This window comes from Nerophis ophidion, linkage group LG02 (assembly GCF_033978795.1).
Source record: "Nerophis ophidion isolate RoL-2023_Sa linkage group LG02, RoL_Noph_v1.0, whole genome shotgun sequence".
NCBI classification, from domain to species: domain Eukaryota; kingdom Metazoa; phylum Chordata; class Actinopteri; order Syngnathiformes; family Syngnathidae; genus Nerophis; species Nerophis ophidion.
The window spans coordinates 7,207,965-7,224,616 of NC_084612.1; the positions used below are offsets into that span (position 1 = coordinate 7,207,965).

The window sequence follows — 16,652 nt, forward strand, 5'->3', positions numbered from 1 at the left end:
TCTAACCACTAATAGTTAGCCTTTGTAAGACAAAAAAAAAACAAATTGACCAAACACAGCTCTCATGTTTGTAGCTGACTGACGCATAGTTGGTAGAGCTTTTAAAGATGTGCAGTGAAGCCTATTTTACTGCAAACTGCCTGGTCGTATTCAGGGTTAGGAGTTTATCCACTGGTGGGCGAGGAAGGACATGGACTTTGTAAGCAAGGATTAACACCTGATGTCTCTCCTCTCCTTCCTGCAGGACATCACCAGTCTTCTGCACACCATCTACGAGGTTGTGGACGCCTCCGTCAACCACTCGCCCAGCAGCAGCAAGACCTTGCGGGTCAAGCTGTCTGTGGCTCCGGACTCCAGCCAGCGCTGGAGGACTTGTACGCAAGGCGGCGCAGGTACCGTTAGCAGGGAAATATGTTATTGTTGCAACCCTCGGCGTAAAAATGTGCCCTCATTTAATGAGAGTTAGCATGAAAATATGCAGTTAGCGCAACAGTTAGCATGAAAGTAGGATTTCATTTTGACAGTTGGCATAAAATGATCACCACTGTTGGCATGATGATAAGATGTTACATCATTTAGCATGAAGATATATCATGACAGAATTGAAATATGTTTTTGTCACGACAGTTAGCATGAACATATGCTATTGTCACAACAGTTAGCACGAAAATATGCTTTTTTTCATGACAGTTAGCATGAAAATATGCTATTAGCGCAACAGTTAGCATGAAAATAGGATTTCATTTTGACAGTTGGCATAAAATTATCACCACAGTTAGCATGGAAATATATTACATCATTTAGCATCAAAATATATCATCATGACAGTTGGTATGAAAACATTCAATTGTCACGACAGTTAGAATGAAAATATGCTAATGTCATGACAGTTAGCATGAAAATATGTTATTGTCACGACAGTTAGCATGAAAATATGCTATTGTCACGACAGTTAACATGAAAATATGTTATTGCCACGACAGTTAGCGTGAAAATATGTAATTGTCACGACAGTTAACATGAAAATATGTTATTGTCACGACAGTTAGCATGAAAATATGCTATTGTCACAACATTTAACATGAAAATATGCTATTGCCACAACAGTTAGCATGAAAATATGCTATTGTCACGACAGTTAGCATTAAAATGTGCTATTACCACGACAGTTAGCGTGAAAATATGTTATTGTCACGGCAGTTAGCATGAAAATATGCTATTGTCATGACAGTTAGCATGAAAATATGCTATTGTCGCGACAGTTAGCATGAAAATATGCTATTTCCACGACAGTTAGCATTAAACTATGCTATTGCCACGACAGTTAGCGGAAAAATATGTTATTGTCATGAAAGTTAGCATGAAAATATGCTATTGTCAAAACAGTTAGCATTAAAATATGCTATTGTCACGACAGTTAGCATTAAAATATGCTATTGCCACGACAGTTAGCATGAAAATATGTTATTGTCACGGCAGTTTGCAATAAAATATGCTATTGTCACGACAGTTAGCATTAAAACATGCTATTACCACGACAGTTAGCGTGAAAATATGTTATTGTCACGGCAGTTAGCATGAAAATATACTATTGCCACGACAGTTAGCGTGAAAATATGTTATTGTCACGGCAGTTAGCATGAAAATATGCTATTGTCACGACAGTTAGCATGAAAATAGGCTAGTAGCGCTACAGTTAGCATGAAAATAGGATTTCATTTTAGCATAAAATGATCACCACAGTTAGCATGAAAATATGATAATACATAATTTAGCATGAAGATATATCATCATGACAGAATATAAATATGCTATTGTCACGACAGTTAGCATGAAAATATGCTATTGTCACAACAGTTAGCATGAAAATATGTTGTTGTCACAACAGTTAGCATGAAAAACCTTTTATCACAACAAATGTCATGAATATATAATATGACAGTTAGCATGAAAATGTATTATCACGGCAGTTGGTGTAAAAAAATGTTACTCTCATCACAGTTGGCGTGGAAATATGCTGCTATCATGACAGTTGGCTTGAGACTATGCTATCATTACGACAGTTGGCATGAAATTGATATCACGACAGTTGGCGTGAAAATATGCTATCACCACCGTTAGCATGACAATGACATCATAACCACAGTTGGCATGAATAAATAATATCACCACAGTTGGCATGAAAATCTAGTATCATCACGACAGTTAGCATGAAAATTATATCACGAAAGTTGGCGTGAAAATATGCTATCATCACGACAGTTAGCATTAAAATGATATCACAACAGTTGGGGTGAGAATATGCTATCACCACAGTGAGCATGACAATGACATCATCACCACAGTTGGCATGAATAAATAATATCACAACAGTTGGCATGAAAATTTAGTAACAACAAGACAGTTAGCATGAGAATATATTATCACGAAAGCATAAAATATGCTATTGTCACAACAGTTAACACAAAGGTATGTTAATATCACCACAGTCGGCATGAAAATAGGGTATCTTCCCAACAGCTGGCAGGGAAATAAGATATCGTCACGGCAGTTGACATGGATATACGCTATCGTCCCGACAGTGAACATTAAAAAATATTTTATCATCACAGTTGGTGTAAAAATATAATGACAGTGGGCGTGAAAATATGGTATCAAAATGTGGATATTTGACGATAGTTTATAGGTTTCGTATCACAAGACACTGTGAAATGGTTTGCTGTACAAAATATCGATACCGCGTTTGTCCCTTATGATACAGGATGTGATATCGGTACTCCTGCAGTTAGTAGTACACATAATTACATCACCAGGGATACATACTGTATTATCATGATACTATATCGATATGGTAGCAGCATAAAAGAAGTATCGGGTTGTATCAGTTTGCATCTAAAACCTCCGACACAGCACGTCTACTTGTGCAAAGCTGGACAGTTAGGTATCGTCTAAATGTCCTTTTTTTTTTCTTTCTTGCATTTCAGTCAAGTCGTTTCCAAAAGGTAAACATGGCAGGCTATAAGCTGGGAGCGAGCAGCTACACAACAGCTAAGCACACAATAACACCCAAGCAAGGCAAACGTAGCGTTTGTCCTTAATTGAACAATATTGCAGAGTCTAAACTTTGACATGTGTCAATATAAACAAGAATTAAATCACTGAAGTTGCATATGACTTCCAGATACAAAGTCTCCAAGGCAGAAGCGTGTTACAGAGTATCCAGTAACAAACGCGTCCGCATCATAAGTTTAAACCATTGCCACTCTGCTTCAATTTAAAGACAGCCCAAGCCAATTTCAGACAGTTAAATAATAAATAGGTTAGTGTTTTTCACGATGAACATTGTTAAAGACCTACTGAAATGAGATTTTCTTATTTAAACGGGGATAGCAGGTCCATTCGATGTGTCATACTTGATCATTTCGCGATATTGCCATATTGTTGCTGAAAAGATTTAGTAGAGAACATCGACGATAAAGTTCGCAACTTTTGGTCGCTGATAAAAAAGCCTTGTAGCAGACAATGTGCGTGTGACGTCACGAGTTGTAGGGCTCCTCACATCCTCACATTGTTCATAATCATAGCCTCCAGCAGCAAGAGCTATTCGGACCGAGAAAGCGACGATTTCCCCTTTAATTTAAGCGTGGATGAGGAAAGTTAGAGTGAAGAACTAAAAAAAGAAAAAAAAAAAAAGAAAGAATGAAAAAGCGATTGCTCCGGGCGGCGGCACTGAGAGCGTTTCAGATGTAATTAGACACATTTACTAGAATAATTCTGGAAAATCCCTTATCTGCTTATTGTGTTAATAGTATTTTAGTGAGATTATAAAGTCATACCTGAAAGTCAGAAGGCTGCGGTGAACGCCTGTGTCTCTGAGAGAAGCTGAAGAGCCAAGATCACAGCTGCCTTTTTGACAGCTACAGGAGGAGGTCCCATAATCCACTGAAGTCTCCGGTAAAAGCCGACTTAAGATCACAATTTTCACATCCAAAAACTTGCTGGTTGACGTAGAGAAACATGTTCGCTTGACCGCTATGTGTTAAAGCTTCACAACAAACAAAGAAACACCGGCTGTGTTTTGGTTGCTTTAAGGCAGCTGCAATCCACCGCTTTCCACCAACAGCATTATTCTTTATAGTCTCCATTTATTAATTGAACAAATTGCAAAAGATTCAGCAACACAGATGTCCAAATTGCTGTGTAATTATGCGATGAAAAGAGACGACTTTTAGCCGTGTGTGGTGCTGGGCTGACATGTCCGCTCCAACCAATAACGTCACAAGCACGCGTCATCATTCCGCGACGTTTTCAACAAGAAACTCCGCGGCAAATTTAAAATTGTAATTTAGTAAACTAAAAAGGCCGTATTGTCATGTGTTGCAATGTTAATATTTCATCATTGATATATAAACTATCAGACTGTGTGGTCGGTAGTAGTGGGTTTCAGTAGGCCTTTAAATGTTTAATTTCCATCCATCCATCCATTTTCTACCGCTTATTCCCATTAGGGGTCGCGGGGGCCTATCTCAACTACAATCGGGCAGAAGGCGGGGTACACCCTGGACAAGTCGCCACCTCATCGCAGGGCCAACACAGATAGACAGACATCATTCACACTCACATTCACACACTAGGGCCAATTTAGTGTTGCCAATCAACCTATCCCCAGGTGCATGTCTTTGGAACCGGAGTACTCGGAGGGAACCCACGCAGTCACGGGGAGAACATGCAAACAGAGAGAACTCAGGACTATTCGGGACCTTCGTATTGTGAGGCACATGCACTAACCCCTGTACCACCGTGCTGCCTCTTATCAAACTTTCAATCAATCAATGTTTACTTATATAGCCCTAAATCACTAGTGTCTCAAAGGGCTGCACAAACCACCACGACATCCTCGGTAGGCCCACATAAGGGCAAGGAAAACTCACACCCAGTGGGACGTCGGTGACAATAATGACCCAGTGGGACGTCGGTGACAATAATGACTATGAGAACCTTAGAGAGGAGGAAAGCAATGGATGTCGAGCGGGTCTAACATAATACTGTGAAAGTTCAATCCACAATGGATCCAACACAGTCGCGAGAGTCCAGTCCAAAGCAGATCCAACACAGCAGCGAGAGTCCCGTTCACAGCGGAGCCAGCAGGAAACCATCCCAAGTGGAGGCGGATCAGCAGCGTAGAGATGTCCCCAGCCGATACACAGGCAAGCAGTACATGGCCATCGGATCGGACCGGACCCCCTCCACAAAGGAGAGTGGGACATAGAAGAAAAAGAAAAGAAACAGCAGATCAACTGGTCTAAAAAGGGAGTCTATTTAAAGGCTAGAGTATACAAATGAGTTTTAAGGTGAGACTTAAATGCTTCTACTGAGGTGGCATCTCGAACTGTTACCGGGAGGGCATTCCAGAGTACTGGAGCCTGAACGGAAAACGCTCTATAGCCCGCAGACTTTTTTTGGGCTTTGGGAATCACTAGCAAGCCGGAGTCCTTTGAACGCAGATTTCTTGCCGGGACATATGGTACAATACAATCGGCAAGATAGGATGGAGCTAGACCGTGTAGTATTTTATACGTAAGTAGTAAAACCTTAAAGTCACATCTTAAGTGCACAGGAAGCCAGTGCAGGTGAGCCAGTACTTTGTGTAGTATTCTAAGACAGTGGTTCTCAAATGGGGGTATGCGTACCCCTGGGGGTACTTGAAGGTATGCCGAGGGGTACGTGAGATTTTTAAAAAATATTCTAAAAAAATAGCCACAATTCAAAAATCCTTTATAAATATATTTATTGAATAATACTTCAATAAAATATGAATGTAAGTTCATAAACTGTGAAAAATAATGCAACAATGCAATATTCAGTGTTGTCAGCTAGATTTTTTGTGGACATGTTCCATAAATATTGATGTTAAAGATTTCTTTTTTTTTTTTGAAGAAATGTTAAATCAACAAATTTAAAACCACAAAATCAAACATAATTGAAACATTTTAAAACAGGGTATTGACATCGACAATATTGTCTCGTTATTTACCCGGTCGATACCCGAATTTGCGGTATCCCCCACTTTTAATTCTTTAATGATTGTTTTGTTCCCCCCTGCTGGCCCCGCCATGGACTGGACTCCCACATTATTAACCCTATTCACTCAGCATCAATTGCACCGGAAGGGGTATCTAAGCCGAGGATCTCGTTGTGGCTTGTGCAGCCCTTTGAGACATTTGTGATTAAGGGCTATACAAGTAAACTTTGATTGATTTAGAATGAAGTTCATGAATCCAGATGGATAGGTAGATAGGTCTTTATTGTCATTGCAACAAGTACAACGAAACTTTGTTTTCAGCACACACCTGTTCAAGATTAGACAAACAAACAGTGTACTTTTTCCCTTTTTGGAAAGCTCGCTTCGATTCCATCCCTTTTAGGGAATTCTTTTCGGGTTTAACGCGTTTTGATTTATTGACACCTCAGTATCCCATTTTAGTACTTTTTCCCATTTTGGGGTTTTTGTAGTTTTTGGTTTACGGTAACTTAATTCAGGATTTTTCCCATTTTTGGGGATAGTCTCTTTTTAGGCTGCATTAGATACAGCCTCCCAATTTAAGCACTTTTTCCCATTTTGGGGTTTTTGTAGTTTTCGGTTAACCGACTTGATTTAGATTTTTCCGATTTATGAGAATCGATGCGAGCTCTCCTCTTTTTGGACACACTCCCGACATCCCCTGAAGAACCTGGCACAGTAAGACCCACCTCAACGGTTATTATGAATGATTTATTGCAATGATTTTAACCATGATTCTTTGATTATTGATGATTATTTGGAATGATTTATTGACTCTGTGCAAGGCTTACGCTATTGAACCTGTATTAAAAAAGCATAATCTAAAACTAGAATAATTTCATGTCCCTGTTTACCACCTTTTCCTAGACGTAATGTTTTAGGGTTTTCACGTGTCCACCACCTAGCTCTGAAGGGTCACTCTAACGCAGTCCACTTACAATATGTCCTGCAAGGGCTTTTACATATCCTAGCCCCCGAATTTAACCTAGTCAGTAACAAGAGCCACGATTCATTAGAGGTGAGCTACCCATAAACGGCGGGATCCGTGATTTAGACCTGGCCTTAGGAGAGAGGCTTCTCTGCCGGGGGGGACCACGGAAGGAAGAAGGACAGACGCCGGACCACCGGGACCATCCCAGGGTAGTAGAACTAGGCTCATCGCCTCGCCATCCAGCTGAGTAGGGCCCACGTCGGTGGAGCAGCCGGTAAGACCGGTTGACCCGAGGGGGACATTACCCGTAGGACGGAGTGCTGGATTTTGACTAGCAATAGGTATTGTGCGTCAATCACCGGAATCTAACAAGGGTTACAGAACAAGAACGCTGATGGGTCACCATAAGGCGCCCTGTAAAAGATGGGGAAAAAGGTAAACACTGGGGAAGGATGAGTAAAAAAAATACAATCCAGACTGGGCTCCTAAGGGGGCCCAGTTCGGAGTGGGGAAAAAACCTCCATGGCAAAGCACATATGGATGTTACAACATACATCTCCAGATATCTAGCAACAGAGGGAAGGTATTTCAAGGTCATGGTGGTAGGTCGCAGCTCTCAGGCGCTGACCATCCATTCATCACCCCTACGGGATTTGCGTCAAGGGCGTTGGATTGGGGGACGGGGGGGTGTATGTGTGGCGTATATATTTTTTTTGTGTATGTGTGTGTGTATAAGCCCATAGTTTGTCTCTGTTCCGCGGCCTTGATGTATTTGCCGTCGCTAGTCCAAAGTCCACAACAACAGGTGTGTGTCCATGAGAGACAAGAAGGGAGTTTGTTGTGTCTTCCTTGCAGTGATCTTCAGGAGAGTCTCCAAGCTAAAATGATTTGTATGCGAGTGAAAATAACATTTGCTTTTCACTCTAAAATTGTCTATAGACCAATCCACAGTTCTTCCCGCATCCGCCAATCATTTGTGGCAGCTTTGGGGTACTTTGAAGACTGCCAGCAACTTTCAATTTGTCGACAAACCAGAGCAACGCTTACTCCAATCAGCAGATGTCCTGTTGTCATAATTCCGAATAGGTTGATATCTTCACGTCCTCGACAGAAAAGGGTCGCCAGGCACGCGGCCCTCCTCCTTCTCCCAAGAGTCCGTCGCGTGTCCAGCAACAACCGCTTCGTCACGACAGCAGGTTCCCCCAAACCCAAGATCTTGTCAATTTTGTTGAGGCCGGTTAAATAGTTCCAATGTTTAGATTTGGAGAGCAGTGCAAAAAGAGGCAACAAGAAAGTTAAGACAAGACAAAACAAAGAGCAAGCAGGAAAGATCAGGGAGAGGAAAGGAGAGCGTCCACCCTCGATGAGTGCCAGAGAGGATCTCTATTACAATTACATTAGATAGTACTTTATTTATTTCGTCAGGAGAGTTCCTTCAGGAAAATTAAAATAAAAATTTTCAGCACAATCCCATTCAAGTTTAGACAAACGTTACAGGGAGACAGAACAGGATCGCTGACGGGTCTGCCGGCTTCCAGCGCCCCTTACAAAAAAGATGGGATACAGGTAAACAAGGAGGGGGAATAGAAGATTAAAACAAAATTAAAAAAAATCGGTCTTAGCCTGGGCCCTGGAGAGGAGGTGCAGACTGAGGCCAAGGGAAAAAACAACAACTCATAGCCATGGTACACATCCCTCTTCCGTGTGTGTAAGAGGGAAACATCAAACATCAAAGAACACAGAGGACATTAAAGACATTAAAGCAGCAGATACAACCAGACACTTCTACATACTAGCTATGAATAAAAAGTAAAAGAAACATATCCACTGTGGTGACCTCTGGGGTGTTCCACGCCATCATCCGCTGGGGTGGAGGGAGCATGGCCAGAGACAGGAGCAGACCCAACAAAGCAACCAAGACAGCCGACTCCATTTTCGGCCTGTGTCCAGTCCGCATGGATGAGCGAGGATACGTCCAAGGTGACTGAGGTGTCCGACACCTGCTCACCCAGCCAAGACACCACGAAGCCTCTCCATCCCAGCGCTCAGTGCTAGCTCCGCAGCCCTGTCCCCTCATCCGCTCATCCGCTCAATCCCCAAAGAGGGCACTTTAAGTTGATGATTACTTCTATTTGTAGGAATCTTTATTTATAATTGAATCACTTATTTATTTTTCAACAACTTTTTAGTTATTTTTGTATCTTTTTTTCCAAATAGTCCAAGAAAGACCACTACAATCAATCCATTTTCTACTGCTTATTCCCTTTGGGGTCGCAAGGGGCGCTGGTGCCTATCTCAGCTACAATCGGGCTACAAATTATCAATATTTTGCACTGTTATACAATTTAATAAATCAGAAACTGATTTATTGACTACACCTTGTTTTTAGACCAGTTGATCTGCCGCTTCTTTTCTTTTTCTCCTCTGTCCCCCCCCTCCCTTTTGGAGGGGGTCCGGTCCGATGACCATGGATGAAGTACTGGCTGTCCAGAGTCGAGACCCAGGATGGACCGCTCGCCTGTGTATCGGTTGGGGACATCTCTACGCTGCTGATCCGCCTTCGCTTGAGATGGTCTCCTGTGGACGGGACTCTCGCTGCTGTCTTGGATCCGCTTGAACTGAACTCTCGCGGCTGTGTTGGAGCCACTATGGATTGAACTTTCACAGTATCATGTTAGACCCGCTCGACATCCATTGCTTTCGGTCCCCTAGAGGGGGGGGGGTTGCCCACATTTGAGGTCCTCTCCAAGGTTTCTCATAGTCATCATACGCAAATACGGTATTAGCTTTCACAGTTATGCTGATGACACCCAACTCTACATGCCCCTAAAGCTGACCAACACGACGGACTGTAGTCCGTTGGAAGCGTGCCTTAATGAAATTAAACAATGGATGTCCGCTAACTTTTTGCAACTTAACGCCAAAAAAACGGAGATGCTGATTATCGGTCCTGCTAGACACCGACCTCTATTTAATAATACAACTTTAACATTTGACAACCAAATAATAAAACAAGGTGACTCTGTAAAAAATCTGGGTATTATCTTCGACCCAACTCTCTCCTTTGAGTCACACATTTAAAGCGTTACTAAAACGGCCTTCTTTCATCACCGTAATATCGCAAAAATTCGCTCCATTTTGTCCACTAAAGACGCTGAGATCATTATCCATGCGTTTGTTACGTCTCGCCTCGATTACTGTAACGTATTATTTTCGGGTCTCCCCATGTCTAGCATTAAAAGATTACAGTTGGTACAAAATGCGGCTGCTAGACTTTTGACAAGAACAAGAAAGTTTGATCACATTACGCCTGTACTGGCTCACCTGCACTGGCTTCCTGTGCACTTAAGATGTGACTTTAAGGTTTTACTACTTACGTATAAAATATTACACGGTCTAGCTCCATCCTATCTTGCCGATTGTATTGTACCAAGAAATCTGCGTTCAAAGGACTCCGGCTTATTAGTGATTCCTAGAGCCCAAAAAAAGTCTGCGGGCTATAGAGCGTTTTCCGTTCGGGCTCCAGTACTCTGGAATGCCCTCTCGGTACCAGTTCGAGATGCTACCTCCGTAGAAGCATTTAAGTCTCACCTTAAAACTCATCTGTATACTCTAGCCTTTAAATAGACCTCCTTTTTAGACCAGTTGATCTGCCGCTTCTTTTCTTTTTCTCCTCTGTCCCCCCCTCCCTTTTGGAGGGGGTCCGGTCCGATGACCATGGATGAAGTACTGGTTGTCCAGAGTCGAGACCCAGGATGGACCGCTCGCCTGTGTATCGGTTGGGGACATCTCTACGCTGCTGATCCGCCTCCGCTTAGGATGGTTTCCTGTGGACGGGACTCTCGCTGCTGTCTTGGATCCCACGGCTGTGTTGGAGCCACTATGGATTGAACTTTCACAGTATCATGTTAGACCCGCTCGACATCCATTGCTTTCGGTCCCCTAGAGGGGGGGGGTTGCCCACATTTGAGGTCCTCTCCAAGGTTTCTCATAGTCATCATTGTCACTGGCATCCCACTGGTTGTGAGTTTTCCTTGCCCTTATGTGGGTTCTTCCGAGGATGTCGTAGTGGTTTGTACAGTCCTTTGAGATATTTGCGATTTAGGGCTATATTAATAAACATTGATTGATTGATTGATGACATAGTGCTGTATTTTACTTCATCTCTTTTTTTTTTTTTAACCAAAAATGCTTTGCTCTGATTAGGGGGTACTTGAATAAAAAAAAATTCACAGGGGGTACATCACTGAAAAAAGGTTGAGAACCACTGTTCTAAGACATCACAACACAATAAAATAAGTTATCCTTCATGCTGATGTCGTATCGGACCGATATCGTCCAATACTGGAGGTTTCGTATACGTTTTGACTCAACCTATTGTCTCGGTGAAGGAGTTGAATGTGGAGAAAGTAGCACCGGAAAATACATCTTCCTACTTTTTTGTTTTGTGTGTGTGTGTGTGTGCGTGTGTGTGTGCCTGTGTGTGCGTGTGTGTGTGTGTGTGTGTGTGTGTGCCCTGTTGTCTGGGCTGTAAATACGCCCCCAGAGATTTCCGACATCTTTTGAAAAAAGTCGGGCGCTTCATGCTAATTTCAGCCGGCATCAGATCTCACGTCCTTATTAAACTATTTCTGAAGTCTCTTTTTTTATTTTTTATTATTATTTCCTTTCATGGCACGCCTTTTTAAGAAGCTGGAAATAGAATAAATGAAGCATTGTTGTTCTCTCCCCCCTCTTCCTCCGCTGTAGATCTTCAAAGTAAAAGCCCCCCAAAAAACAAAGGTTGCTTTCTTCCGAGACGTGACTGTTGTCGTGTTTGTGCGCCTCGCTCTCATTGGTAAAAGCTTCCGTTTTTTTTTTTTTTTTTTGCCAGATGTTTGCCACCCTAGGGAGAGGAATGACAAGTGTGCAGAAGACCCCAGGAGCGCAGACAAGAAGAGTCGAGCGCTGATAAGGTAAATCAACTTTTTTTTTTTGCAGGAAAAATAAAAGTTCATGACTTTTATTGGAGGAGGAAAAGAAGCACAAACCCCTCGCTAATGAGAAGTGGCGCTCTCGTCCTCCTCACAGGCGCCACCACAGCGACCAGCACGCCCAGCCGGGCTGCCAGCGCAACTGCATGGATGAGAACCTCGAGCGACGGAACCACTACTTGGACCTGGCCGGCATCGAGAACTACACGTCGCGCTTCGGAGCCGGTGAGTGGACACGCCCCACAGACTTTACTACCAGCTCCAAGTAAGAAATAGCAACAAAACAATGGTTGGAATTGGGGGTTAAATCACCAAAAATTATTCCTGGGCGCGGCCACTGCTGCTGCTCACTGCTCCCCTCACCTCCCAGAGGGTGAACAAAGGAATGGGACAAATGCAGAGGATACATTTCATCACATTTAGTGTGTATGTGACAATAATTGGTACTTTAAAGGCCTACTGAAACCCACTACTACCGACCACGCAGTCTGATAGTTTATATATCAATGATGAAATATTAACATTGCAACACATGCTAATACGGCCTTTTTAGTTTACTACTGGTTTAAATTTCCCGCGGAGTTTCCTGTTGAAAACGTTGCGGAATGATGACGCGTGTTTGTGACGTTATTGGTTGGAGGGGACATATTAGCCCAGCACCACTTGCGGCTAAAAGTCGTCTCTTTTCATCGTGCAATTACACAGTATTTTGGAGATCTGTGTTGCTGAATCTTTTGCAATTTGTTCACTTAATAATGGAGAAGTCAAAGTAGAAAGATGGAGGTGGAAAACTTTAGCCTTTAGCCACACAAACACATGGTGTTTCCTTGTTTAAAATACCCGGAGGTGAAGCTTTACTATGGATCAGAGCGGTCAAGCGAACATGGTCAACTGGCAGGTTTCGGTGAGAAAATTGTGGTAAAAAGTCGCCTCTTACCGGAGATCAGCGGAGCTTCTGTCCTGCTTCGTGACTTCTCTCAGAGACTGGCGTCAACACACCCGTGGACACACCCCTCCGACTATCAGGTACTATTTAACGCACTAAAACACTAGCAACACAATTGAAAGATAAGAGATTTCCCAGAATTATCCTAGTAAATGTGTCTAAAAACATCTGAAAGATGGAGGTGGAAAACTTTAGCCTTTAGCCACACAAACACATGGTGTTTCCTTGTTTAAAATACCCGGAGGTGAAGCTTTACTATGGATCAGAGCGGTCAAGCGAACATGGTCAACTGGCAGGTTTCGGTGAGAAAATTGTGGTAAAAAGTCGCCTCTTACCGGAGATCAGCAGAGCTTCTGTCCTGCTTCGTGACTTCTCTCAGAGACTGGCGTCAACACACCCGTGGACACACCCCTCCGACTATCAGGTACTATTTAACGCACTAAAACACTAGCAACACAATTGAAAGATAAGAGATTTCCCAGAATTATCCTAGTAAATGTGTTTAAAAACATCTGAAAGATGGAGGTGGAAAACTTTAGCCTTTAGCCACACAAACACATGGTGTTTCCTTGTTTAAAATACCCGGAGGTGAAGCTTTACTATGTATCAGAGCGGTCAAGCGAACATGGTCAACTGGCAGGTTTCGGTGAGAAAATTGTGGTAAAAAGTCGCCTCTTACCGGAGATCAGCGGAGCTTCTGTCCTGCTTCGTGACTTCTCTCAGAGACTGGCGTCAACACACCCGTGGACACACCCCTCCGACTATCAGGTACTATTTAACGCACTAAAACACTAGCAACACAATTGAAAAATAAGAGATTTCCCAGAATTATCCTAGTAAATGTGTTTAAAAACATCTGAAAGATGGAGGTGGAAAACTTTAGCCTTTAGCCACACAAACACATGGTGTTTCCTTGTTTAAAATACCCGGAGGTGAAGCTTTACTATGGATCAGAGCGGTCAAGCGAGCATGGTCAACTGGCAGGTTTCGGTGAGAAAATTGTGGTAAAAAGTCGCCTCTTACCGGAGATCAGTGGAGCTTCTGTCCTGCTTCGTGACTTCTCTCAGAGACTGGCGTCAACACACCCGTGGACACACCCCTCCGACTATCAGGTACTATTTAACGCACTAAAACACTAGCAACACAATTGAAAGATAAGAGATTTCCCAGAATTATCCTAGTAAATGTGTTTAAAAACATCTGAAAGATGGAGGTGGAAAACTTTAGCCTTTAGCCACACAAACACATGGTGTTTCCTTGTTTAAAATACCCGGAGGTGAAGCTTTACTATGGATCAGAGCGGTCAAGCGAACATGGTCAACTGGCAGGTTTCGGTGAGAAAATTGTGGTAAAAAGTCGCCTCTTACCGGAGATCAGCGGAGTTTCTGTCCTGCTTCGTGACTTCTCTCAGAGACTGGCGTCAACACACCCGTGGACACACCCCTCCGACTATCAGGTACTATTTAACGCACTAAAACACTAGCAACACAATTGAAAGATAAGAGATTTCCCAGAATTATCCTAGTAAATGTGTTTAAAAACATCTGAAAGATGGAGGTGGAAAACTTTAGCCTTTAGCCACACAAACACATGGTGTTTCCTTGTTTAAAATACCCGGAGGTGAAGCTTTACTATGGATCAGAGCGGTCAAGCGAACATGGTCAACTGGCAGGTTTCGGTGAGAAAATTGTGGTAAAAAGTCGCCTCTTACCGGAGATCAGCGGAGTTTCTGTCCTGCTTCGTGACTTCTCTCAGAGACTGGCGTCAACACACCCGTGGACACACCCCTCCGACTATCAGGTACTATTTAACGCACTAAAACACTAGCAACACAATTGAAAGATAAGAGATTTCCCAGAATTATCCTAGTAAATGTGTTTAAAAACATCTGAATCGCTCCCAATGCAATCGCCTTTAGTTTTTTCTAGTCCTTCACTCTAAATTTCCTCATCCACGAATCTTTCATCCTCGCTCAAATTAATGGGGAAATTGTCACTTCCTCGGTACGAATAGCTCTTGCTGCTGGAGGCTCACATTATAAACAATGTGAGGAACCCTACGACCAGTGATGTCATCGTCTGCTACTTCCGGTAAAGACAAGGCTTTTTTATTAGCGACCAAAAGTTGCGAACTTTATCGTGGATGTTCTCTACTAAATCCTTTCAGCAAAAATATGGCAATATCGCGAAATGATCAAGTATGACACATAGAATGGACCTGCTATCCCCGTTTAAATAAGAAAATCTCATTACAGTAGGCCTTTTACCTTTAATTATTTTCTGCCGTGCTCCCCCTAATGGACGGAATTAAAGCACACTTTGTAGCCACAATGCGAATTTCAGGGGAAATAGGGAATTTTCTTCTTATCAATCCACACAGCATTAAAATTGCATATTTACCTTATACATTACTTGATGTATTTACCGGACTATAGAGCGCACTCCACCAATAAAATTTCAGAAAAAATATTTTTCCATATATTGGCCACGCCGGACTATGTAAGCCACATATATACACGTTGTGGAATGAGTTAACACAGAAATAGTTTGTAAATGTTTATTTACATACCTTAATTGTTTCCAAGCGGCGCCTGTAACTAGGGCTGGGTGATATGGCCATTTTTTAATATCTCAATATTTTTAGGCTACGTTGCAATACACAATATATATTACGATATTTTGCCTTAGCCTTGAATCAACACTTGATACATATAATCACAGCAGTATGATGATTCTATGTGTCTACATTAAAACATTCTTGTTCATCCTGCATTAATATACAGTGGGGCAAAAAAGTATTTAGTCAGCCAGCGATTGTGCAAGTTCTCAAACTTAAAATGATGACAGAGGTCTGTAATTTTCATCATAGGTACACTTCAACTGTGAGAGACAGAATGTGAAAAAAAATAACAGGAATTCACATTGTAGGAATTTTAAAGAATTGATTTGTAAATTATAGTGGAAAATAAGTATTTGGTCAACCATTCAAAGCTCTCACTGATGGAAGGAGGTTTTGGCCCAAAATCTCACGATACATGGCCCCATTCATTCTTTCCTTAACACGGATCAATCGTCCTGTCCCTTTAGCAGAAAAACAGCCCCAAAGCATGATGTTTCCACCCCCATGCTTCACGGTAGGTATGGTGTTCTTGGGATGCAACGCAGTATTCTTCTTCCTCCAAACACGACGAGTTGAGTTTATACCAAAATGGATACATGGATGATACAGCAGAGGATTGGGAGAATGTCATGTGGTCAGATGAAACCAAAATAGAACTTTTTGGTATAAACTCAACTCGTCGTGTTTGGAGGAAGAAGAATACTGAGTTGCATCCCAAGAACACCAGACCTACTGTGAAGCATGGGGGTGGAAATATATATATATATATATATATATATATATATATATATATATATATGTATATGTGTAGATATGTATATGTTATGGATTTTTTTAAGCTTAATGGTTAATGTGACTAGAGTTCTCTTTGACTTTTATACGACAGCCAAGTCTTTCCTTTTTTATTAGCGTCTCTCGCTCTCTTCTGCTCTGTTTGCTTCAGTATCAAACGCCCTTTCTTCCTACATTTTTACATCACACTTCGAATACTGTTTTTGTCCTTTTAACGAATAATGACTAAAACGCCAACTCTCAACAGTGCCAACTAGTGGATTAAATGTGACGATACTAGCATCCGGTAGTTTTTTTTTTTTTTAAATGTGAGGCACGGCATATCGATGC

The 16,652-nt window shown here is 42.1% G+C and overlaps 1 protein-coding gene across 1 annotated transcript in view; it reads left to right on the plus strand.

Moving 5' to 3' along the window:
• The window catches only part of nkd1 (NKD inhibitor of WNT signaling pathway 1), a 123,928-nt gene that overhangs the window by 105,419 nt on the left and 1,857 nt on the right, over positions 1-16,652 (plus strand). Inside the window, exons 7-9 of the mRNA XM_061876977.1 lie at positions 245-392; positions 11,866-11,947; positions 12,063-12,190. Coding sequence (XP_061732961.1) covers positions 245-392; positions 11,866-11,947; positions 12,063-12,190 — 358 coding nt within the window. The remainder of the gene's footprint in view (positions 1-244; positions 393-11,865; positions 11,948-12,062; positions 12,191-16,652) is intronic.